Source organism: Juglans microcarpa x Juglans regia, chromosome 8D (genome assembly GCF_004785595.1).
Source record: "Juglans microcarpa x Juglans regia isolate MS1-56 chromosome 8D, Jm3101_v1.0, whole genome shotgun sequence".
Classification (NCBI taxonomy): domain Eukaryota; kingdom Viridiplantae; phylum Streptophyta; class Magnoliopsida; order Fagales; family Juglandaceae; genus Juglans; species Juglans microcarpa x Juglans regia.
In genome coordinates, this window is record NC_054608.1 from 31,778,797 (window position 1) to 31,806,432 (window position 27,636).

Consider the following 27,636-nt stretch of genomic DNA (forward strand, 5'->3'; position numbering starts at 1 on the left):
TTGTCCATTTCTAAAAACATCTATATATTAATAACACGTACATTGAAAATTCACACGCATGTCATGCTCCAATTCTCATTACTTTTTTGATAAGGTAGTTGGTCCTATCCCATTCGAGATTATATTCTCCATATTGCACAAATCTCGTCACTCTACTAATTTCTACGTTAGTAGAAATTTCGGCAGCACCTCCCCATAATTCTCCAAGTATATATGTTCAAATATCGAGATTGTGACCCTACGAACAGTATACCCGAAGAACAGTAGAAGAAGACACCGAAACTTCATATTAAACGTGGAAAGTAGCGAGTAACAAAAATGTGCAATACAGATAATATAATCTCAAACTGTCCACACTGGACAATTCAGGAATCAGTGGACACATAAATGGACACTGATTCCCAAACGGGTCTAAGGGTATTTATGCAATGTCACACGCATCTAGCAAAAAATCATACAACAATATCTCCATATTGTTAAACTAAAGAGGGATGGAAGATTATGTGACCCTACGTTTCGTGTCTTGTACACAACGAGGGAGAATGATCTTGAAGAAATGTTTAAATTTTAGTCTAATTACTTAACTGTCACAAACTGTCCGACCTTGACAACTCTCAAGGCCGAAGAGACTATGACAGTCAAGCAATTAGACTAAAATTTAGAGATTATAATTGTTATATATAATTTTAAAGGTTATTATATAATTTTAATTATTATCATTCCACAATTATAATCTTAATTGTTATACTTAATTGAGTGAGTTATTTACTTATATAGACAATAAGTATATAATTTTTATATAAGAATCTATTTGATCCTTATTTCCTTTCTCTTTAGTTTATAATAAATAAGTATATTTACATATTCAAACTCTACTTATTTAGTAGTTTTAAGACTTTTTTATTGAAGAGTATTTTAAAGGTTATATTATAATTTTAATTATTATCATTCTTAAAATATAATTTTAATTGTTATACTTAAATTGTAAAAGAAGTATAATATAATTTTAAATATTATAATTCTTAAAGAGTTAGTTTTATTTGTTATTACTTAATTTCAAATATTATTATAAATATTTAATTATCATTCTTAAATTTCAATGGTTATACAATAATTTTAATTATTATAATTCTTCAAGAGTTACTTTTATTTGTTATTACTTAATTTGAAATATTATTATCACAATTTTTCAAATCCATATCACAACATATTCACAATAACTCACAAACTATTTACAAACTATACAAATAATAATCACAATATTTCAATTGTAAGCATAAAATAACATGCCACATGTATTAATAAAGCTTAAGGACAATATATTTGTAACAATGTAAACATATTCAAACGTCATTCACAAATAATAATTTAAATATTTCAAGTCCATATCACAACAGATTCATAATAACTCACAATATATTCACAAAATAACATGCCACATGTATTAACATATTTCTAAAGTTGAGTAAGCAATAAACATGTATTAACAAAGCCTAATGAAAATATATTTCTAATAATAAACACAATATTTCAAATTCATATCACAACATATTTACAATAACTCACAAACTATTTACAAACTATACAAACAATAATCACAATATTTCAAGAGTAAGCATAAAATCACAATAACATATTGATAAAGTTTAGAAATATACCTAGCACTCACAATATCCTCTTACAAATCAAAATCTTCCAACTTTTCAAAACAAGCAATCTTTCAAAAAAATACAACACTAACTTATTAAGAATATTCTATAACAAAAACACATTGTATAAATATCATAAAATTCAAATAAAGACAAGAAATAAAATTTTTTTCTTACCAAAACTCAACTCTCTCTACCTCTCTAACTCAACTCTCTCTCACTCTAACACCCTCTCTCTCTCTCTCTCTCTCTCTGTTGCGCGCACGGGAGAAGAAGAATTGATCCGCTTCCTCCTGTGCGCGTACTGATTAAGTTCTAAAATTATTAGTTTAAACGTTCGAACATTTAAGTTGTACGTCCGAACGTTATATTCTAAAATTATTCCCGCCCATAACGTTCGGACGTTTACAATACACGTTCGAACGTACCCTTCTTATTTATAACATAAAATCTAGCGGGAAAGTTTCCGCACTTTCCTCATATATGTTCGAATGTATCACAATTTTTCGTTCGAACGTTCGTAAATTTACAGATAAACGTTCGAACATTTAACTTAAACGTCCGAACATACATTTCATCAAAGTGTTACCATATTTGAGCGGGAAATTTCCCGCACTAATTTAACTAACGTTCGAACGTTAACATATTTGGTGTTCGAATGTACATAATTTTCTGGTGATTTTCATTAAATAACGTTCGAACGTATAGTATAAACATCCGAACATCTGAATAATCACATAGATACCTTAATAGAGCGGGAAATTTCCCGCTCTTAGTTTAACGTTCGAACGTTAACTTGAAACGTTCGAACGTACGATTCCTACTATACTAACTTATAATATAATATATATACTACATTTTATATATATATTTATAACTATATGCTACATTGTATAGTATGATAGCATAATACTTTAAATGAAAACATAAATGTAACTAATATATAAACTATACCATATATATAAATCAATAATATATATTAAATTGTTACTTATTAAATTCTTTATTATATACTAACTTATACTATAATATGTATACTACATTTTATATATCTATAACTATATACTACATTGTATAGTATGATAGCATAATATTTTAAATGAGAACATAAATATTTATAATATATAAATTATACCATATATATAAATCAATAATATATATTAAATTGTTACTTATTAAATTCTTTATTATATACTAACATATAGTATAATATATATACTACATTTTATATATCTATAACTATATACAACATTGTATAATATGATAGCATAATACTTTAAATGAGAACATAAATGTAACTAATATATAAACTATACCATATATATAAATCAATAATATATATTAAATTGTTACTTATTAAATTCTTTATTATATACTAACTTATAATATAATATATATATTACATTTTATATATATATATTTATAACTATATACTACATTGTATAGTATGATAGCATAATACTTTAAATGAGAACATAAATGTAACTAATATATAAACTATACTATATATATAAATCAATAATATATATTAAATTGTTACTTATTAAATTCTTTATTATATACTAACTTATAATATAATATATATACTACATTTTATATATATATTTATAACTATATACTACATTGTATAGTATGATAGCATAATACTTTAAATGAGAACATAAATGTAACTAATATATAAACTATACCATATATATAAATCAATAATATATATTAAATTGTTACTTATTAAATTCTTTATTATATACTAACTTATAATATAATATATATACTACATTTTATATATATATTTATAACTATATACTACATTGTATAGTATGATAGCACAATACTTTAAATGAGAACATAAATGTAACTAATATATAAACTATACCATATATATAAATCAATAATATATATTAAATTGTTACTTATTAAATTCTTTATTATATACTAACTTATACTATAATATGTATACTACATTTTATATATCTATAACTATATACTACATTGTATAGTATGATAGCATAATACTTTAAATGAGAACATAAATGTAACTAATATATAAACTATACCATATATATAAATCAATAATATATATTAAATTGTTACTTATTAAATTCTTTATTATATACTAACTTATAATATAATATATATACTACATTTTATATATATATTTATAACTATATACTACATTGTATAGTATGATAGCATAATACCTTAAATGAGAACATAAATGTCTATAATATATAAATTATACCATATATATAAATCAATAATATATATTAAATTGTTACTTATTAAATTCTTTATTATATACTAACTTATACTATAATATGTATACTACATTTTATATATCTATTACTATATACTACATTGTATAGTATGATAGCATAATATTTTAAATGAGAACATAAATGTATATAATATATAAATTATACCATATATATAAATCAATAATATATATTAAATTGTTACTTATTAAATTCTTTATTATATACTAACTTATAATATAATATATATACTACATTTTATATATATATTTATAACTATATATTACATTGTATAGTATGATAGCATAATACTTTAAATGAGAACATAAATGTAACTAATATATAAACTATACCATATATATAAATCAATAATATATATTAAATTGTTACTTATTAAATTCTTTATTATATACTAACTTATAATATAATATATATACTACATTTTATATATATATTTATAACTATATACTACATTGTATAGTATGATAGCATAATACCTTAAATGAGAACATAAATGTCTATAATATATAAATTATACCATATATATAAATCAATAATATATATTAAATTGTTACTTATTAAATTCTTTATTATATACTAACTTATACTATAATATGTATACTATATTTTATATATCTATAACTATATACTACATTGTATAGTATGATAGCATAATACTTTAAATGAGAACATAAATGTATATAATATATAAATTATACCATATATATAAATCAATAATATATATTAAATTGTTACTTATTAAATTCTTTATTATATACTAACTTATAGTATAATATATATACTACATTGTATAGTATGATAGCATAATATTTTAAATGAGAACATAAATGTATATAATATATAAATTATACCATATATATAAATCAATAATATATATTAAATTGTTACTTATTAAATTCTTTATTATATACTAACTTATAATATAATATATATACTACATTTTATATATATATTTATAACTATATACTACATTGTATAGTATGATAGCATAATACTTTAAATGAGAACATAAATGTATATAATATATAAATTATACCATATATATAAATCAATAATATATATTAAATTGTTACTTATTAAATTCTTTATTATATACTAACTTATAGTATAATATATATACTTCATTTTATATATCTATAACTATATACTACATTGTAGAGTATGATAGCATAATACTTTAAATGAGAACATAAATGTATATAATATATAAATTATACCATATATATAAATCAATAATATATATTAAATTCTTACTTATTAAATTCTTTATTATATACTAACTTATACTATAATATATATACTACATTTTATATATCTATAACTATATACTACATTATATAGTATGATAGCATAATACTTTTAATGAGAACATAAATGTATATAGTATATAAATTATACCATATATATAAATCAATAATATATATTAAATTGTTACTTATTAAATTCTTTATTATATACTAACTTATACTATAATATATATACTACATTTTATATATCTATAACTATATACTACTTATTAAATCATCAATAAACACCATAAACTCATAAACTATTCACAAAATTCACAAACAATAATCACAATTATTTCAAGAGTAAGCATAAAATCACAACAACATGTATAAACATATTGCTAAACTTTAGAAATATAACAAGCACTCACAAAAAAACCAATAATCTAATTGTCAATAATATTATATAACATCCTAATATATAACATAAACATTTATAATATAATATTAAATTGAAAAACGTTCGAACGTAATAGTAAGTACGTTCGAACGTTCTGTGTATATAAGGCCAAAACCGTACGTCGAAACGACATTTTCAATACGTATTATCGTCTACTCCGTTGCTCGCCGCCACGCCTCCTTCACCGCTGCCGTCAACTCCGCCACAACCGTCACTAAAGGTAGGCATTCATCTTTTATTCAAGTAACATATATTTTATTGAGATTTGGATTGAGATTTGAATTGAATTTTGTTTAAAATCGGATAAGTGGTTGTCGGATTTTCAACTTCATTTTCCGGCCACCACGGCTACTCATTGGCCGAATAGTCACCGTAGAAATGTTTCTTAAAGTGTATACTTTATTTCCACGGTGACATTTCGGTATTTAGAACCGTGTAGAGAAATTTTTGAGATTTCAATAATGGCTAAGTCGACTCAGCCATTCTGCGTCGAAACGTTCAAACGTTTCACCAAGACGTTCAAACGTACGACGTTTAAATTATAGAGCCGTTACAGCTTCCACGTTCGAACGTTTAATTATAACATCCGAACGTAATGATTTTCTACATTATTCATGTTTCGACGTTCGGACGTTCATATTTATGTTCACACGTAAAACAAATACGTTCGAACGTATTTGTTTTAACGTCCAAACGTACGTCAGCCAATATTTATTTACTGCTTATGTTCGAACGTACATTGTTACATTCGAACGTATTTGTTTTACGTTCGAATGTAAATATATTGACATTATTTTACGTGCGAACGTATAAATAAACGTCCGAACGTTTTATCTTTAACGTTCGAACGTTAAAGATAAAACGTTCGAACGTTACGGCAAAGCATCTTAAAATTAATACAAAAAAATGCATTATTGTAAATAATTTTTTTTTCCTTTTCTATTTTCAGGATATGGCTCTTCCACTGCATACTAGGAAACGAGGGAGGGAATGAGCCACGTCGGACACTGCCCGTATCGGAGCTCGTACTGTTATGGTAGAGCGAGAGGTCTTAATTAATGAGTTCGACGAACTCTGTTGGCAGCAGACGAACCTGAGAGATGTTTTACTTAGTAGAGGCTGGGGAAATATCTGCACATTGAGGGGGAAGGTATACCCCTCAATGGTTCAAGAATTCTATATGGGGATGTGTGACATGCCTCAGGATGCATCCTCTCACACCGTGAATGTACGCGGTGTTTCCATTGAGGTATCAGCAGATGTCATCGGCGAGCACCTTGGGATTCATCTAGGAGTGGAGACATTTGCACACTCGACACCCCGTGAGGATGTAGGCACTTCTACATCATCTACTGGCCGGGGATGTGAGCCAGCATCAGCCAGAGATGCAGGCTAGTCAGAGGCTGAGGATACTGGCGTCGAGGCTCGGGATGATGACCGAGATGAGGATTTCTACATCCTCACCGGGAGGGATTGCATGCAGATCGAGCGGAAGAACGCCTTCAACCAGAACCATCTGCTGCATTTCTTCCGCATGTTGCACCTTATTGTTGCAACAAATGTCGATCCTGTGGCTCATAAAACCACATTTAGTCGGCTTCGAGCACAATTTTTTATACGAGTGGCACGTGGAGATCCTATAGATTTGCCATTGCACATCTTTCAGAGGATCCGTTATGAGGCGAGCATCGTCTCCACGGATAATCTCTCATATGGTGTCCTCATCAGCCGACTATTACTTGCACGGGGAGTGCCGACCCAGCCAGAGGAGCGGGTCAAAGATCAGATGAGCCCCCTCGACATGACCACGCATCGACGTAGCATTGAACAGGCGAGGGGATGTCAGCCACCCCCTGTAGAGGATCTAGTTCCTCCGACGCAGCTTGAGCCAGGTCATGTCGGGAGTAGTAGTCAGCATACGCCGAGTACATCTGCAGGAGATGTGCGGCCTGCTTGGGTTGATGCGGTCATCTCACAGCTGACTGCGCATATCGATCATAAGATCGATCGATCGCTCGAGGCTATATCGGCGTCTGTTGCCGAACTCACCCATCGTGTAACTATCCTCAACGACAAGGTTGATACCTTGACTGAGGAGGTACGGAGTTCGACTTTTGCGGATAACGTTATCATCTGACTGTTGTTTACTAGATTCTATCAAATTTTGTATTTTATTTTTAATATTTGTAACGAAAAATATTATTGAATATTTCTATCGTTTTTTAATTTCAATTTTTAATCTTCTTTGATGTTATATTTTTCAACTTTAATACTAAATCACTGCATTTCAAATATATATAAATCAATAATATATATTTATATATTACAAAGTGTGTATATATAAATATATACAATTCAATTTTTTAGACTTGTTCACAAATTATGCACAATAAAAACCACATAATTTTTAAATTAAAGTCATTTAATTTAAATTTACAATGAACGTTCGAATGTTATTACTTAACATTCGAACATTGGTGCAAACATTTTACGTTCGAACGTAAAATTAATAACATTCGAACGGTTGCGCCAAAACATTTTACGTTCAAACGTAAACAAACATAACGTTCGAACGTATATGTAACGTTCAAACGCATATTTCTCATACGTTGGAACGTAAAAAAATCTCATTCTATCTTTAGTGACGGTTTTCAGAAACTGTCACAGAAAATGCATTTTAGTGACGGTCTAGGGAATGTCACAATTTCCCAACCGTCACTAAAAAACAATTGTGTTGTAGTGTTTTTCCATTAACTTTTTTTGTTTTTCCGTTAAGTCTTGTTTTACCAAAAGACCCTTAAAACCCTTGACCATTTGACGTGTAGCTCCCTTGTAAAATTTAATGAATGATCTTGTTTTACCAAAAGGTTCTTAAGACCCTTGACTATATGACATGTAACTCTCTTGTAGAAATTTAGATTTTTTTAGCCTTTGTTTGGTTACTAAACTCATCTCAACTCATCATTACAACTTTTTCAAATCCCAACACAAAATATAATAAACAATTCAATTCAACTTTTTCAAATTTTAAAATAATAATAATATTAAAAAATAATATTCTAACAATATTTTATCATCTCAATTCAATTCAACTTAATTCAGTTCAACATACAAACGCAACCTAAATCTTGAGTTTTTGTCTTTCTTTAACCTTGTATTTTCTTTTTCCAAACAAATAAGCTACTAACTTTTTCACCTTTTTTTTTATTTAAATCATTATATCAGGTACACCGCGGGACTAACGCACCGGGGCCGTTCCCTAGTATATGTGTGTGTATATATATATCATAATTAGTTGATTAATGGTGAACAACATTAGATAATATTAAGTTATAATTTTGTTCATCATAAGTACTCTTTAATAACTATTTTCTAATTCAAATAAAAGGTAGTTATATTAAAATTATATTTAACGAAATGGCGTACGTAATTGCGCACATTGATTGAATATTGTAAAACGAGTTATAAAAGTCGTGTTGTAAAAGAATTGTAGGTTTCACTGCTCAAATTAAGTTCATGAGTTGTGATCTACTAAATTATTACACGCTACAACTGTCTTATAGAGTAAAAACAAAATCATCAAGATCTAGTACTTAACATTCTCGTTCTTAACTAACTTATTCATGATATATATATTATTTTTCTTGTATTATGTTGAAATTGAATAGTCTATTTATTAATTTATAATAGGTATTTTCTCCCTCACGATCATTAATGCATGGCTCTAATATATATATATATATATATATATATATATATATATTATGAGAAGTGCTAGCTACAACTATAAAATCAAATCTTATCATTAAAATTATGTGAATGATGTACAGTACACACATGACACAACTTAAGAATAACTCTTTTTTTATAACACAAGAATATAAATATATATGGATAAATCTTGGAAAACAACAAGAACAAACGTGTTAATTAAGTCCCATGAATATGGTATTTCTTCATAGCGCCAAAGCAGCAACGTGGGAATATATAATTATTACATGCTCTGTTTCGCAAGCGTACCTAATCTCTATACATGATTTCCAATTGAAAAATTCTACTGATCACCGTCTCTATACCATATATCTATTGTGATTTTTTATCTTTTTATTTTTTTCCAAGTATGTGATTGAAAGATGATGAGTAGAAGAACTCAATTAGTTTATTAAGAAAAAAATAAAAAATAGGTATGATCGATGTGTGGTGTTACTGGTGTTGGCCACTGGATAACAAAGCTCTTTCTAATTAGAGTCGGGCTACTCGCTCAACTTTACCACTATCATCAATACTACCACACATGATCAGCTCTCAAAGGACATCTCATCAGAGAACGTGCCAAGCCAGAATGTTCAAGAATAATTTTCTATTATACATGTGTAATGCCTCTATTTGTAGTGATGAAATCTGTTACAAAAGAATATTCTGACTTTTGCATATAAATACCATCCTGTACTGAATACAAAATCAATGAAGAAAACAAACAATTCCATTTCATTATCTCTGTGTATACTCTATTTTATCATGATAATCAGAGCTTTTTAGGACTCACGTCCATCTTCTACGGTTTTCAGCTCTCAAGCTCTTCACGCTTGTTTCCATGGCTGAAATACCTGAAGTAACTCCTGTCGCACGACTCCCTTCAAACCAACTTTCTAATGTTGCTCCTTCCTCCAATTTCTCTACAAACTTGATCACTGTCAAACTAAACAATGAAAATTATCTTCTGTGGAAGGCACAAATCATGCCTTACCTCAGAGGACAGAACTTATATGGGTATGTTGATGGGACCATCGTTCCCCCGCATTTGCTTGATGAAAGTTCCAAACCAGTGTTTCTAGCTTGGCAACAACAGGATCAAGCTATCATGAGTATCATTATTTCATCTCTTTCTGAACCTTTAATTGCACATGTTCTCGGGGCATCCTCTTCTCGTGAAATATGGGATATCCTCGATGAACTATTTGCTGCAAAATCGCAAGCTCGCATCATGCAAGTTCAGCTGTAGCTCACTAACCTTAAAAATGGCTCAGATTCTATCACAGAATATTATAGACATGCAAGGCTCCTCCAAGACACTCTTGCTATGGTTGGAAAAGTCTTACCATCTTCTGACTTTATCACGTTTCTCTTGGCAGGCTTAGGCACAGACTACGATTCAGTAGTCACTTCCATTACAACTCGAGTAGATCCACTCACCCCGGCTCAAGTCTATAGTCATCTTCTTACTCATGAGTACAGATTAAATCATCAAATCACTGTCCTTACAGCATCACCTGAGTTCTCAGCTGACATCACTCAGAAACAATCAAGCAATAATTCCTCTCAAGGTCGCAGTTTCTCTCATGGCAGGGGAGGTTTCAGAGGGCGTGGTGGTCCTGGCAAGAATAGTGGTCGTAGTTTTTCCCCTTCTCCACCCTTCTTCACACCTAACCGACCTACTTGTCAAGTATGTCATAAGCAAGGTCATACAGCCAACACATGTTATCACATGTTTGATTTCAGTTTTCAATCCCCCCCCCCCTCCACCCTCCCTCTCAGCTCATTACACTCCAGGCCCACACCACATTCAACTAACTCCTATTCTCACCGATCCTAACTGGTATCCTGATTCCACAACTACACATCATTTCACACACGACTTTTCTAACATTTCTCTTAACCCGTCTGAGTATAAGGGTGATGAACAAGTTCGTGCAGGTGATGGTACCTCTCTTCCAATTCAGCATGTTGGCAGTTCCACCATCTCTTCTACTCATGGCAATCTTCTTCTCTCAAAATTATAGCATGTTCCTTCAATTTCCAAAAATTTAATTTCTGTTAGACAATTGTGTGAAGATAATTGTATATATTTTGAATTTCACTCTTCATTCTTTTGTGTGAAGGATTCCCAAACCAAGCAAGTTCTTCTTCAAGGTCCAACTAAAGATGGAATGTATGTGTTTCCTCAAACATCTCCATCTCCTCAAGCTAATGTTGGTGAACGTGTCTCCTCTTTCCAATGGCATATTCGGCTAGGTCATCCCTCTATGCAACTAGTTGACAGAATAATTTTGCAAGTTTCCCTTCCTACAAAGTCGTCTTCCTCCTCGGGTTTATGTTCATCATGTTGCAAGGCCAAACTTCATCAACTACCGTATGGTCAAGCCTCTTTTAGATCACCTGCTCCTCTCCATCTTCTATTTTCTGATGTGTGGAGTCCTGCACCTATGCTATCTCGTGGTGGTTTTCGATATTATCTTTCTTTTGTTAATGACTACAGTGGGTTCACCAGGATTTTTTCATTAAAATGTAAATCTGATGTAGTCACAGTTTTTCTTTCTTTCAAGCGTCATGTAGAAACTATATTTAATACAAAAATTAGAACATTATAATCTGATTGGGGTGGTGAGTTTAGATCTCCTAATCATCTCTTACAATCTTTTGGTATTTCTCATCGAATTTCTTGTCCCTATGCTCACTCTCAAAATGGATCAGTAGAAATGAAACACAGACATATTGTGGAAACAGGTCTTGCACTTCTTGCTAACTCTTCTTTACCTCATTCTTACTAGTCTGATGCCTTTGTCACTGCGGTTTTCCTCATCAACAGACTCCCCACTCTCATTTTAAATAACAAATCACCTTTTGAAGTTTTATTTCATCAAAAACCAGATTGCATGTTTTTAAAAACTTTCGGTTGTCAATGCTGGCCTAACGTTAGGCCATTCAATAAACACAAAATGAATTTCAGATCTCTCCCATGTGTATTCCTTGGATATAGTTCCTCTCATCATGGTTATATGTGTTTTCACGTCCCTACGGCATGAATGTACATCTCAAGGGATGTATTGTTTGATGAAAATAACTTCTCATTCTCTACGTCAAAATTAAATTCATCTCTAGATTGTTCTTCTCGGCCCAACTTAACTCACACTACATTACCTTTCTTTCCTCTATCTCATCCTCATGGGCCCTCATCTTCTTATTCTAACCAACACAATTCCAGGCCCACAACCTCACCGTCTAATTCCAATACCCACTCAACTTCACCCATACAAAATATCACTCCTGACCCACAAACCCATCTTCCCTACCCTTTATCCAAATCCTCTTCAACCTCAAACCCATCATCATCAAGGGCACCTCTCGATTTCTCATCTCCAGATTCTTCTCTTCCCAGCACTCCTTCTTCATCTTTTGAAATCCCCCTCACCAACACATCGGTTCATCCCATGCAAACTAGATCCAAGGCCAATAAAACTTGCCCCAAAATAAGAACTAATGGCACCACTCCATGGCCTCCACCGCACGCCCATGTCACCTCCACTACTGTTCCAGAGGAACCCACCTCTGTCACTCAAGCTTCCAAATATCCCGAATGGAGACGTGCGATGCAGCTTGAATTTGATGCACTTATGTCCACCAACACTTAGTCTCTAGTCCCTCCTGATTCTAATTAAAATATTGTTTGCTGCCGATGGATCTTTAAGACCAAACATCTGTCAAATGGATCTATCGAACGAAGGAAAGCGAGATTGGTAGCCAAGGGCTACAGTCAACTTGAAGGCTTGGACTAAAATGAAACATTTAGTCCTGTGATCAAGCCAACTTCCATCAGGTTAGTTCTCTCCATCGCAATCTCCTCTGGTTGGCCAATTCATCAGTTGGATGTCCAAAATACTTTTTTACATGGGACTATTGATGAACACGTTTTCATGTCTCAGCCACCTGGATTTATACACTCTCAATTTCCCCACTATGTATGCAAACTCAATAGAGCTTTGTATGGCCTTAAAAAGGCTCCACGCGCTTGGTATGCTTGACTTAGCTCTCAGTTATTGAAATTGGGTTTTGTTGTTTCTAAATCAGACACTTCACTATTTATTTATCGGCATCAATCTATGGTTGTATATTTCCTAGTCTATGTCGATGATATAGTGCTTACTGGCTCCAGTCCGAGTGTTCTTGCTCAGCTTATTTCTACTTTAAGCATTGATTTTCCTCTTAAGGATCTTGGAGATTTACATTACTTCTTGGGTCTTGAATGTCGATGAAATGCTACTGGACTGATTATCTCTCAGAGGAAATATATTTTGGATCTACTCAAAAAGACGAACATGTTAAACTGTAACCAGTTAGCAGCCCCATGTCTCCTTCCACTAAGTTATATGCCTTTGATTCATCATCTGTAGAGGATCCTACGTTGTATCGCAGTGTAGTGGGCAGTTTGCAGTACTTGCTCTTCACCAAACCAAATCTTGCTTTCTCTGTCAACTGTGTTTGTCATTATATGCATGTCCCATGCATATCTCATTGGCAGAGTGTTAAGCATATTTTACACTACTTGAAGCATAATCTTCATTATGGTTTATTTCTTCAACCATCTTCTACTCCATTTCTGGTTGCATACACTAATGCAGACTGGGTAGGGTGCTCCGATGACAGGAAATCAACTGGTGGCTATCGTGTCTTTTATGGCGTAAACTTGGTCTCATAGAGCTCAAAGAAACAATCTACTATAGCCCAGTCAAGTACGGAGGCTGAATACAAGGATCTTGCTCATGCCACTTGTGAATTACTGTGGCTACAATCTCTCTTGTCTGACTTAGGAATTTTTTTATCAAAACCTCATACCCTCTACTGTGACAATTTGGGGGCAACTTACCTATCCATGAATCCTGTCATGCATTCTTGGACCAAACATGTAGATATTGACTATCATTTTGTAAGGGGCTGAATTCAAGCAAAAGCTCTTCAAGTTTCTTTTCTCTTAAGCAAGGATCAGCTTGCTAGCTTGCTGATATATTTACAAAGCCCTTATCCACTTCCAGATTTTCAACACTTAAATCGAGCCTCACTGTGCTTCTAGACATGCTTGGCTCGCAGGGGCATATCATCAATACTACCACACATTATCAGCTCTCAAAGGACACCTCATCAGAGAACGTGCCAAGCCAAAATGTTCAAAAATAATTTTCTATTATACACGTGTAATGCCTCTATTTGTAGTGATGGAATCTGTTACAAAATAATATTCTGATTTTTGTATATAAATACCATCCTGTACTGAATACAAAATCAATGAAGAAAACAAACAATTCCATTTCATCATCTATGTGTATACTCTGTTTTATCAACTGCCTTTGAGTTTTGGGTTTTTTTTTCATATATTTTTTAATATATTTAAGTATTTTAAAAAAATAAAAAAAAATCTCAATATATTTAAAATCACTTCTTTAATCATTAAATAAATAAATAAATAAAATTTGTTACTAAACGGTCAAATGAAACGGTACAAATGTGAGGACAAAGTAGTGTTTTTCTTCCAATTAAGGGGTACTGGAGCAAGCATATACAGCATGGGTTAGTGGAGAACATCGTCGGAGGGTTCTATTTGCATTCATAAATAATCCAAGGATTCCATACCACGTACTTCGCCTGCCTAGAAAATCTGCACTCATGCGTTGCCGGCCTTATCGATTGAGATTTTTTATAATTTTTTTTATCTAAATATTTCTTATAATTTAGAAAAAAGAAATAGATACACTATTAGCATGCATAGATTCTAGTATTCTACGATATTAAATATTTTAATGAAAAAAAATTACAACATTATTAAAAAATACTTACTTAATTACTAGACTCGTTTGGATTCAAATAGTATTTTATCTCATTTCATATCATTTCATTATTACAATTTTCTCAAATTTTCACACAAAATATAATAAACAATTCAACTTTTTCAAATCTTAAAACAATAATAATATTAAAAAATAATATTCTAATAATATTTTATTCAATTTTCATCTAAAATCATTTCATCTCAATATCTCACTATCTAAACGAAACCTTAGTTAAAAAATAAAATAAAAAACTCGCGATCCCAAGCATGCATTTTTCCCATAAATAATATGAACTCCAACATGAAATACATAAATATATATATATAAATCTGTATACAACAATAGTAATTATAGAGCCATACACATGAGGCACTAGCAAAATCACAAAGAACCATTCTTTGCCCTTTAATTAAGCATGCACAACCAATATGGTTTGGTTAGTTTATTTCAAACGTCTATTTTTGGCTTCTTCCTTTTAGTACTCTAATTGTGATGCCAATTTTAGATATTGACCTCTTCTCTATTCATGACTGTTTGCTTGATTCCATCCAAAACTCCTACTTTTATTTTTACTTCTTACTTCAAAATTAACAAACAAAATTAATACTTGTGGTTACCCGCCAATCTCGAAATTAAAAATGCCACTATAATCGTTCTAATTCCATTTTAATCACTAAGTAAATATAGTAATTAAAATGGCTTTATCCACTTCTTCCATTCTTCTCAACAATTAAATAGGAAGCAAAAAACAAAATTGAAAAAAAAAAATTACTACAAACAATTGGTCATTATTGCTGCCATACGACATGTCGTCGACGAGTGCTTCCGAGCATTACCTCCCTTATTCTTTCGGTCTCTTTTGCCTGGTCCTCTCCCTTGTATGTAGTACTGTACAATCTGAGGAGCTTCAAATTCTCACGAAACTAAAGTCCGCGCTTCAGAAATCAAACACCAGAGTCTTCAATTCGTGGGAATCCTCCGTTTCCGTATGCAAATTCGCCGGAATCACCTGCAACTCGGAGGGCTCCGTTACAGAAATCGAGCTTTCGAACCAAAACTTGGCCGGAACTCTTCCTCTGGACGCCCTATGTCAGCTCCGATCGCTCGAAAAGCTCTCATTGGGGTTCAACCTCTTACACGGTCCGGTCACGAAAGACTTGAACAACTGCGTGAAATTGCAGTATTTGGATTTGGGAAACAATGTCTTCAACGGTGGGGTTCCCGACATATCCTCTCTCACAGAATTAAGGTATCTCCATCTGAACAACAGCGGATTCTCGGGAACTTTCCCGTGGAAATCGCTCCAAAACATGAAGGGTCTAATCCGACTTAGCCTCGGAGATAATCCTCTAAGTCCTAGTCCATTACCAAGTGAGGTGGTGCAGTTAACCAAGCTGGATTGGCTTTACCTCTCCAACTGCAACATCCAAGGAACATTCCCAGCTGGGATTGGCAATCTCAGAGAGCTAATCAACTTGGAGCTTGCCGACAATAACATGACCGGAGAGATTCCGGAAGAGATAGGGAACCTCGTCAACCTATGGCAGCTCGAGCTCTACAACAACTCGTTTACCGGAAAACTTCCCGTCGGCCTGAGAAACCTCACGAAGCTTGAGAATTTTGATGCTTCTATGAACTATCTCGAAGGTGGTCTGTCCGAATTGAGGTTCTCGACCAACCTGGTGAGTCTGCAACTTTTCGAAAACAAACTTACAGGGCAAGTACCGCCGGAGTTCGGTGAATTCAAGAAGCTGGTAAACCTTTCTCTGTACACCAACGGATTGACCGGTCCTCTGCCTCAAAAGCTCGGGTCTTTTGCAAAATTTAATTTCATCGACGTCTCCGAGAACCTCTTGACCGGTCCTATCCCGCCAGACATGTGCAAGCAAGGTGCCATGAAAATGCTTCTCATGCTCGACAACAAATTCACCGGTGAAATCCCAGCCAACTACGCCAACTGTCCAACCCTCACTCGTTTCAGAGTCAGCAAGAACTCGCTTTCGGGTACTGTTCCTACCGGAATCTGGGGATTGCCGAAGGTGAACATAATCGATATCGCGTCCAATAATTTCCGAGGCCCAGTCACGTCCGATATCAAGAACGCCAAGTCTCTATGGCAGTTGTTCCTCGGAAACAATAGCTTATCGGGTGAGATACCGGCCGATATCTCAGGAGCTACCTCACTTCAGTCCATCCAGTTGAACAACAATCAATTCTCTGGTGAACTCCCATCTTCTTTGGGGTCTCTATCGAGTACTCTTAAGGCTCTTGATCTCTCCCACAACCAACTTTCAGGTGAGATTCCGAAGTCTTTTTCGTCTCTCCGACTAACCCAACTCGACCTATCTTACAATAAGTTGACCGGCCCCGTGCCGGAATCTCTATCTAAGGGGAGCTTCACTGGGAACCCAGGCCTCTGCAGCGTTAGAAAAGGTTCAGTGTTGCCACCCTGTCCCCCCAAGTAGGGGAAGAGGGAAAATAATAAAATATAGGAAGTTTCTGACCCCTCGTTATTTATATGTAGGATTTCGAGGGCCTGAGAGAAATAAACGCACTACGCAGAATGGGTGTTAGAATATTTATTAATAAAAACTGATTGATTTTGTGTTGAAAAAAAACAGTTGTTAAATTATATAAATCTGTTTTTTTTTTTTTTTTTTTTTTTTTAATGATAGGGCCTATTGTTTCCAAAAGGAATGCGCAAAATTTGTATCCTATAAGATTATATCTAATATTATTCCTTTTTAATATACTGTACAATTTTGTGTACTCAATAAATATTATGGAGCCTACTTGTGTTTCTATTTTTTATTCAAAATGTTTAAATTCGTGTAACAACTTTAGGAGATCTTAATCCATGCTCTTAAGAGTGATTTGTATTCACGAGTCGCGTTCATGTCGCATCAAGTCGTAAACATTTAACTATATAGGTTAATCCAAACATGACTCGTTAAGATAAACGAGGTCAAACATTCAAATCTTAACACGATACATTTAAATAGTAAGTCGTATCGTGTCACTCATTTAATAATAAATTAGAAATTAGTCAACACGACTTGATTCATATCGACCCATTTCATGTAAATGGGTTGAATTAATTTGCATAATCCATTTGACCTAACTGATATAATTTTACATAAAAATTAAAAATTATATATTAATAGCTGCAATATCTAAAAAAATTAGACTACATATTAATAAAAACATTAATATTTTTCATATTTTAACTTACAATAAAATCAATATTATAAATCCAATAATAATAAATATGAATATAGGTCAAGAATTACAATCTTAACAATAAAAATATAAGCATATATATATTGATAAATCACAACCCAACATTGATAAAATTGTGATTTTCAAATAAGATTTTAAATATGTTATTGCGGGTTGATTTAGAGTTAAGCAGATTGGGTCATTATAACTCATTTATTAATCATATCTTAACAGGTTAACCTATTTTGACTAGAATCTATTTATATCAAATGCAAATACACTAATTTTATATTATATTCATATTAAATTTACGGATAATGTCACTTATTATCACCCATACGTGCTCCGTATTACATTGTATTATGAATGTCGACAAGCTGAAGAGTCGACCAAGTTGACAGCCAGTTGATTTGAACATCCTTAAAAACCAATATATCCGGCCCACGTTCAGGTGATTATTCTTGTTAGAGTTGTCGTATTCAGAAAACCAGGGATCTACAACCTGAAATCTTTACTTAATCTTGGATTATAAATCAGAATCCTAAATTAAAATTATTAGGGAATTAAAGAAAAACTCGATAAATTGAGAATAAACTGAAACCACTGGAAAAACATTCAGATTTTGTTGTTTGGATCAAGCTCTATGCTAAATTACTACGATTCAGCTAGTGGCCCACAACGGTTGGCCCAAGAGGGAAGGGAAGGCATAGAGTTTGTGTTTAGTTGAAGCTGGATCAGGTTGGGCCCAAAAAGGAAATTAACATGTATTTGTAATATACTTATACATCAAGCAAATAGTTTTTATATAGAGGAGTGCTACAATCATAAATGAATTATATCAAAGTAATCTCACAAACTAGCGTAGCTCTATGTGAGCTGTTACATCAGTATTACGATAAAAATAATTTTATAATCTGACAGATTATATCAAGATACATCAGTTTGTTATATACTTTTTAAAAATATTTTGTCCATTTGCAACGAATCTCAGTTTGCCACAATTTTAGGTGTGGCGAATAGTCGAGCTTTTCAGTTGCTGCAAAAAGACATTTGCAAGGAGAATTGAATTGTAATAACTTTCTCGGTTAAGGCCCTCGAGTTCAAACAAGAGTATGAGGAGTTTTCCTCTTCTTTTCCTTTGAGCCAAACAAGCAAAATGTTCATGAGAGATATTTTGAGTGTCAAGTCCCAATTATTTGAAGTAATTTCACTTAGTAAATAACCAATTTGAAACTTCAAAACTAATGCTTAGTTTTTTTCTCTTATAGTTATCGTCAGAGATACGCCATGATTGGCCTTTCAAGGTCTTTCTAATATTAAACGTAAAGACCCAAAAAGAAAGCCTGTATTAAGGCAATCAGCCTCAAGGAAGAAGATGATGCAGACCCAGCTCCAAATGGTTCCCTAGATGCTCGACAGATAACAGGATTTAAATCCTCTGGAATAATCTCTGACAGTCAACCAATAAAATCTTGACACATGGTTTGAGTCTAGTTCCATTCTTATGTAACTAACTGCTGATTTGTAATCATAAGAATGGTGTATGAAGAGTATGGCCTGCTGTGAAATGTGTATAAAAGAATGAGAAATTGCTTGTATATCAAAACTCGAAGAAATGAAAAACTGAGTCTGAAATTTCAGTCATCCATTCTAGCATTCTGTCAAGCACCTTGAGTCCATTTCTTTTCTTTATGTTTTTAATGATTCTTTACTAAGCAACACGCATTTATATTTAAGAAAAATAAAAAAACTAAGATTGTAATCGGAACTTCTAAGAATCATTGCGAAAGGTAAGAATTTTGTTATGTGTCCATATATGGCCCAAGGATTCACATTCTAGAAAACAAGGCGACTACATGCATGACATGATGATCGAAGGCAGAGCTATCTATTACGGCTTTAGTAAGAAATAAGAATATATGATAAAATGTTTATTCTAATTTGTCTACAACAAAATTATTTATTTGTAATCAGTTATTTTCCGTTAAAATGATCATTTCTTATTAAAATGAATCTATTCTCATCACAAATAGTCATTATAATCGTAAATAACTCGTCATAAATATTTTTTTATAGCACGTGCGTACATACATATCAAAAGCTAACTTTGATCATCATGTAGTACTATATATAAGCTATAACCTTTTATCATAACGTCAATGAAATGCTTTTAGCTAAATACTCAGGAACTAATATAACTCATGATTGCAAAACATGGATGGATATATATACATTTACATGCAGATTATAGTATTGCATCAAAACGTTTGAGGGTATTGTTTTTAGAGTAATGTTAGGTACAAGTCATAAATGTATAAGTATTGTACGAGTCGTTTATAAAAATGTAGGCCCAATTAAGAAAAAATGAGTTTTTCACACTTTTTCATCATGAGATACGTTTTTTTTTTTTGGTTGAAAATGGCCGGGAAGGAAAAAGTGAGAGCAAAAGAAAGTGCATATATGGTTGTCGTAAAAGTTTAGGGTAAAGGTCATGTTTAGAGTACTTTGATGTAGTGGGTTAGTAAAGATTGGTGAAGATTAGTGCATAAATAATGGATTGTGACACAAAATGCACCCAAAAAAACCACCTTATAATAGTTCACAGCATTGCGCTATAAAGTAAATAGTCAATGGCCAACAAACGTAAACAGTTTTTGTTTGTTTCTGTGGCCAAGAGACACTTTTCTTATAATTTTTTGATTTTTGGATGAGTACTTAATTCTATCTCTAGTTTTCTTTTGAGCAAAGAAAACAAAATGGCCGCCAAAAGCGACTACTTTCCACGAAAGTTTTAGAAGAAAAATATTTATCGGTGATCAGTTATTTACTATAAAAATTATTATTTATTATTAAAATAAATCTATTTTCATCGTAAATAATTACTTTTATTATTGTGACGCGTGCAGCCATGCGTAAAGAATTATGAAATGGAAAATACCCTTTGGAGGGAATAACTTACGCTAGCTTTTGTTTCTCTCTAAAACGACAAGTTAATTAGTCTTTTTTCTTAAACACTAATATTTAAGCTGATCATGATCAGTACTCTTTGTTGTTTGTGTTTCATTTTTTTCTCTTTTCCCTTATAATTGGCTGTATCTGCCGTTTATGCATTCCTGTCATTTTTTACTAACGAGGCTAGCTAAGCTAGCTAACGATCGTTCAGAAAGAAGAAAATAATCAGAACTGCATGATGCATGCAACTCGCAGATAGTACTATAAATAATACACTCTCTGATGTCTGATAATTTGACTAAAGAGACAATAGTTATGGGTCTCTTTCCGGCACCAATTATATATAACAATTCTAGAAGCATGACATCTTCTTCAAACCTTCCATTAATTGAAATTACTTCGCGTTTTTTCAAACGGCGGAGCACTTTGTTTGGGCAACAGCAAACTAATCCTCACCAACCAAAGACGACTTGCGTCTCGAGGTGTTTTCCTTTTTAATAATGTTACTAATTTTCATTTTCGTATATTTACTTTACGTATCTATCTCTCTTTCAGTCTATATTTTAGAATATTTTATCGAACACGAACCAAAGACGACTTGAGTCTTGAGGTGTTTTTCTTTTTAAAAATATTACTAATTTTTATTATCGCGAATTCACTTTACGTGTCTATCTCTTTTTCAATTTAGATTTTAGAGTTTTTTGTCGAACTGATCTAGAAAATCTCAATTCGTCCGTCCATTCAAGTGATTGAGATATGAAATCACATATTACCCTTTCATTTTTTCTTCAATCCATCAAAAAATTGTTTTCTTACAACATTGTCAACACTTCCCATCTGCTTTGAACGACATCGACTTCCCCATTAATTACATTATAACTAAATATTGCTTTAGAGTTGAACCCCGAGCTAAGGCCCTACTTGACATCAATTAATATATATAATATATATAAGCAAAATAAATGCATTACGTACTTCCCAAATTAGGACCTACGGCCTACTCCATGCACAAAGGTCTTGGCACGATTCATGGCCTAGAGTGCATTTTCAACAACTTCAACCATTCTATATGATGATAGATTAGAGTGGAGCTTTCGACATGATTAAATCATGTCTTGTCAAATTTAAGAAAATTATGCTCAGATAAATATAGGGTTCTTGAACGAGTAGAGTTAGATTGCGGCCCAGTAATGACTGTTGCAGGTTGTTTAGCACAAATTTATTTTTTTATTTTATTTTTTTTAATATATTTAAATATTTAAAAAAATAAAAAAATATATCAATACATTAAAAGTCACTTTCTTAATTATTAAGTTAAAAAATTAAAATAAATACATAAACGATTAAAGTGAAAGAGCAAACTCAAGTAACATACTAGTATTTCTCTTCTTGAAAACATGAAATGCTTGATTTTTATTTTTATTCGGGCTTGAAAGGGTATAATCATTTTCTATCAAAAATAGTTCACATTTAGATAATGAGATGAGATGAGATAATATTAGATAAAAATTAAAAATTAAATAAAATATTATTAAAATATGATTTTTTAATATTATTATTGTTTTAAGATTTAAAAATGTTGAATAGTTTATTAAATTTTATGTGAGAATTTAAAAAAATTATATAATAAAATAAAATGAGATAAAATCGTTTTTAAATCCAAACGAACCTAATCTATTCTCATCACAAATAATTATTTTTACCCAAAACAACTCGTCATAAATAATCGTACTTTCTGTAATTAATCTTATGACTTGTTCTTGCCAACAAATGAAAAATTTCTCAACTAATGGGTGTGGTGGTTGTAGAAAAAAATACCCTCGAACATTACCTATCTCTTCCATGAAAGCTTTTATATATATATATATATATATATAGACACACTTTGCCACGATTCAAATTAGTACTTCACGTGGCTCTCTTCTCTTTAGCAGCATTTTGCCCAAAGGATTTATTCCTTAGAACAAATAATTCCCTCTGCCTTTCTGATCTATATATATAGAATTTTGTTACATATCAACGAATGTTCACATCACACACCTCACACATGATGTAAAAATTTTTTTTCATAGAATATAAAGTATTTTTTATATAATGTGGAGTATGGGATAGTAAATAATAGTTGATAAGAAAAAATTTTCATATATATAATGCCAATTGGAGGAGGAACCCCATCTAATTTTTTAATTAATATTTCTATTTCTAAAATTTTGTTTATTGGCAGTAGGACTGTTCATTCAGGTTTCGGCCCAGGAACCTGGGTTTCAAAACCGGACCGAGTTAGCTCGGATCAAACCAGGGTCGGAACCCGAATTGAAACCGGTTTTTAAAAACCCGGAACCCGACTTCCCGATTGCACCCAGTTTTTTTTTTTAATAAATCAAAGCCTACATGTTATGAATATTTTTTCATGAAATAATGTTGATGCAATATTCAAACTCTACTTATTTAATTTTTTAAAATAAAATTGTTTATAAAATAATATTACATTATTTTTATGAAAATCACATATTACATTATTTATATACATTTTGAATCTTCAATCAAATGATCATCATCTATTAGTAAATAATCCCAATTAGTAAATAATTCTAATCCAACTTAATTATTTTACTTCCATACCCCATCATCTCTAAGATCAAGTACACAGGTTGTACCATGCATGTCTCTTCATTCCATTACAATGCATGAAATGCTTAAAAGAAAATTAATAAGAAAACAGTCAATGGGCCATTAGAGAACATGGTGACGCAATTAAAGAAAATGGGTCCCTCCCAACACCCAATATTTGACATTATTAATAATAATATTACGGTATACTAAACCCTTGTTGAAATGAGAGAAAGTAAAACAAGTCTCCTGTTTTCTCCCATTTCTCACCAAGCTAGCTATCACAACGTCGCCACTTGGGGGGGGGGGGGGGTGGGGCTTCGTCTCCTCCCCCTCTCCGATCACCCAACTCTAATTCATAGGTTTATTTCCAATTTTTTTGTATATTTTCCGGCGATAATAACAAGTTGTTCTGATTTGCTGCTTGCCGGCATTTTTCGATTGCCACGCACCTCTCCAATGGTCTCCCTAGCCGTTGACCTGTCAAACAGAGGAAGAAAATTGTCTCAATCAGTGGCTCACGCGCGGCTTACAATGGGCGTAGGTCTCACGCGCCTCCGCATCACCAGCCGCCACGCATGGCACCACCGTGGCCAGCGGCCTCGAATCTTTCAGATCTGCTTGCTCCTTTCTTACTCAGTGTGGCGCGTGTCCTACACGGGCCACTGCCACCAGTGGTAGTCTTTCGCCGGTGTATCGGGTCTTTTAGTTGTTATTCTCCTATGTTCCTACTTTCTCCAACCAGTGATCAAGATGATATAGTCGTGATAGTCTCTTACAGTTGGACCAGATCAACAAAATGCAGTGCATCCCTCTCGACTACGACATTTAGTCATAGGTTTATAGTCTGTTTACCAGACTATGTTAAAACCACTTTTGAGCGGCATCCCCTTGTGGGACTAGGTTGGAGTCAAGCCTTTGACTTATCCCATTTTCTTTTTATTTTGGTTCTGCTTTTTGTTTGTTTTGGGAAGATTATCGAGGACTTCCACCTTACTGAATCTTGTATCATTGCAACCGTTTAACTTATCTATATAACGCTTAACTTGCTTAAATAAGAAAAAAAAAAAAACCTTGTTGAAATTACCAAACCCAAGTCCCACAATTCATATATTTCTTATATAAAGAGAAGATCCAAATTAAGCAACTGAAAATGATCAATATATATAATTTTGGTTGTTTGCATACCTTTCCATTACAGGAGCTTTGAAGGTTGGATAATGATTGTACACTCAATCTTTATTCCAAAGCTCTTTTGGAAATATGGGAAACCTTGATCACAATGGCATTGTGGGCATTGCGAAAACATTAATCCTTTTGGTACGTACAAAATAACATGAATTATTGTTTCTTTAAGCAAATAATACAAGGTTTGATCAGATATAAGATGGTATCATTCATGCACATATAGCTGTAAGAAAGAAACAAAAACAAAAAAAAATCAAAACATACAAACTGGAAAAAAAAAATTAATAATAATAATAATAATGATAATGATAATGATACCGGGTACACCCTGCATTTTTCTATGTTGGTACTAGTCCGGATTTGTTTTGGGCCAGAACCTAGCTATTCGGGTTCTAGACCGAGCCTGAAAAAAATCCGACCTGGATGAAGAAGCCTAATTACCGGGTGTTCAGAAGCAGCGTCCCAACTAATCTCAGGAGTACACAATCTCTCCACAAAGAATTTCTCACAAGTGCACCTCAGGTAATTGAATGAGAAAATTTCTCAGTCTGATGACTCTTAGAGATTGTTTGCACCCATGAAGATTTGAATTTTAGATCTAGGGAGTATACCCCAAGCCCACGACTTTTACCACTTAAGCCAACCCCGAAGAATTCTAGCTCTAAACCTTTTGATGGCGAGTGTAAATTACTTACTCACCTTTCAAAATTTGGGATCAATAGGCCAACCATAATTGTGTTATCTTTTTATAGCAATGGTGTTTTCTGTCTCCTAAACATGTTTTAATTTTCTAGGCACGAAAAAAAATATTTATATTAATTTTAGAAAAAAATAAAAATGGAAAAATTTTGTTCTATACACACTTTTATGCCTTTTTTTTTTTTTTTGGTTTAACTCAATATGTACTCTTTGACCTTCGTTCTTTTTCTTCCACTAATATGAGAGGCTGGCGGCCTGGACCCACGCATCCATCAATTGGTATTTTTTTAATAAATTGAAAAATTGTGATGCGTGCAGCTAGGCATGCATATATGGTTCGCATAAAGGATTTATTCCTTAGAACAAATAATTCCCTCTGCCCTTTCTGATCTATATATATAGAATTTTGTTACATATCAACAAATGTTCACATCACACACCTCACACATGATGTAAAATTTTTTTTTCATAGAATGTAAAGTATTTTTCATATAATGTGGAGTATGGGGTAGTGAATAGTGGCTGATGAGGAGAATTTTTTATATATATAATGCCAATTGGAGGAGGAACCCCATCTAATTTTTTAATTAATATTTCTATTTCTAAAATTTTTTTTATTGGTAGTAAGACTGTTCATTCAGGTTCCGGCCCGGGAACCTGGGTTTCAAAATCGGACCGAGTTAGCTCGGATCAAACCCGGGTCGGAACCCGGATTGAAACCGGTTTTTAAAAACCTGGAACCCGGCTTCCAGGTTGCACCCGGTTTTTTTTTTTAATAAATCAAAGCCTACATGTTATGAATATTTTTTCATGAAATAATGTTGATGCAATATTCAAACTCTACTTATTTAATTTTTTAAAATAAAATTGTTTATAAAATAAGATTACATTATTTTTAAGAAAATCACATATTACATTATTTATATACATTTTGAATCTTCAATCAAATGATCATCATCTATTAACATTAGAACTGATCTTTAATTTCCAAGAATCCCAATTAGTAAATAATTCTAATCCAACTTAATTATTTTACTTCCATACCCCATCATCTCTAAGATCAAGTACACAGTTTGTACCCATGCATGTCTCTTCATTCCATTACAATGCATGAAATGCTTAAAAGAAAATTAGTAAGAAAACAGCCAATGGGCCATTAGAGAACATGGTGACGCAATTAAAGAAAATGGGTCCCTCCCAACACCCAATATTTGACATTATTAATAATAATATTACGGTATACTAAACCCTTGTTGAAATGAGAGAGTAAAACAAGTCTCTCGTTTTCTCCCATTTCTCACCAAGCTAGCTATCACAACGTCGCCACTCGGGGGGGTGGGGCTTTGTCTCCTCCCCCTCTCCGATCGCCCAACCCTAATTCATAGGTTTATTTTCATTTTTTTGTACATTTTTTGGCGATAATAACAAGTTGTTCTGATCTGCTGCTTGTCGGCATTTTTCGATTGCCACGCACCTCTCCAATGGTCTCCCTAGCCGTTGATCTGTCGAACAGAGGAAGAAAACTGTCTCAATCAGTGGCTCACGCGCGGCTTACAGTGGGCGTAGGCCTCACGCGCCTCTGCATCACCAGCCGCCACGCGTGGCACCACCGTGGCCAGCGGCCTCGAATCTTTCAGATCCGCCTACTCCTTTCTTGCTCAGTGTGGCACGTGTCCTACACGGGCCATTGCCACCAGTGGTGGTCTTTCGCCGGTGTATCGAGTCTTTTAGTTGTTATTCTCCTATATTCATGTTTTC

The 27,636-nt window shown here is 32.7% G+C and overlaps 1 protein-coding gene across 1 annotated transcript; it reads left to right on the plus strand.

Moving 5' to 3' along the window:
• Positions 1-15,856: 15,856 nt before the first annotated feature.
• LOC121242526 (receptor-like protein kinase 7) lies at positions 15,857-18,022 on the plus strand. Its single transcript, XM_041140388.1, has one exon. The coding sequence runs from the start codon at positions 16,017-16,019 to the stop codon at positions 17,673-17,675; it is 1,659 nt and encodes a 552-aa protein (XP_040996322.1). The 5' UTR covers positions 15,857-16,016; the 3' UTR covers positions 17,676-18,022.
• Positions 18,023-27,636: the final 9,614 nt, after the last annotated feature.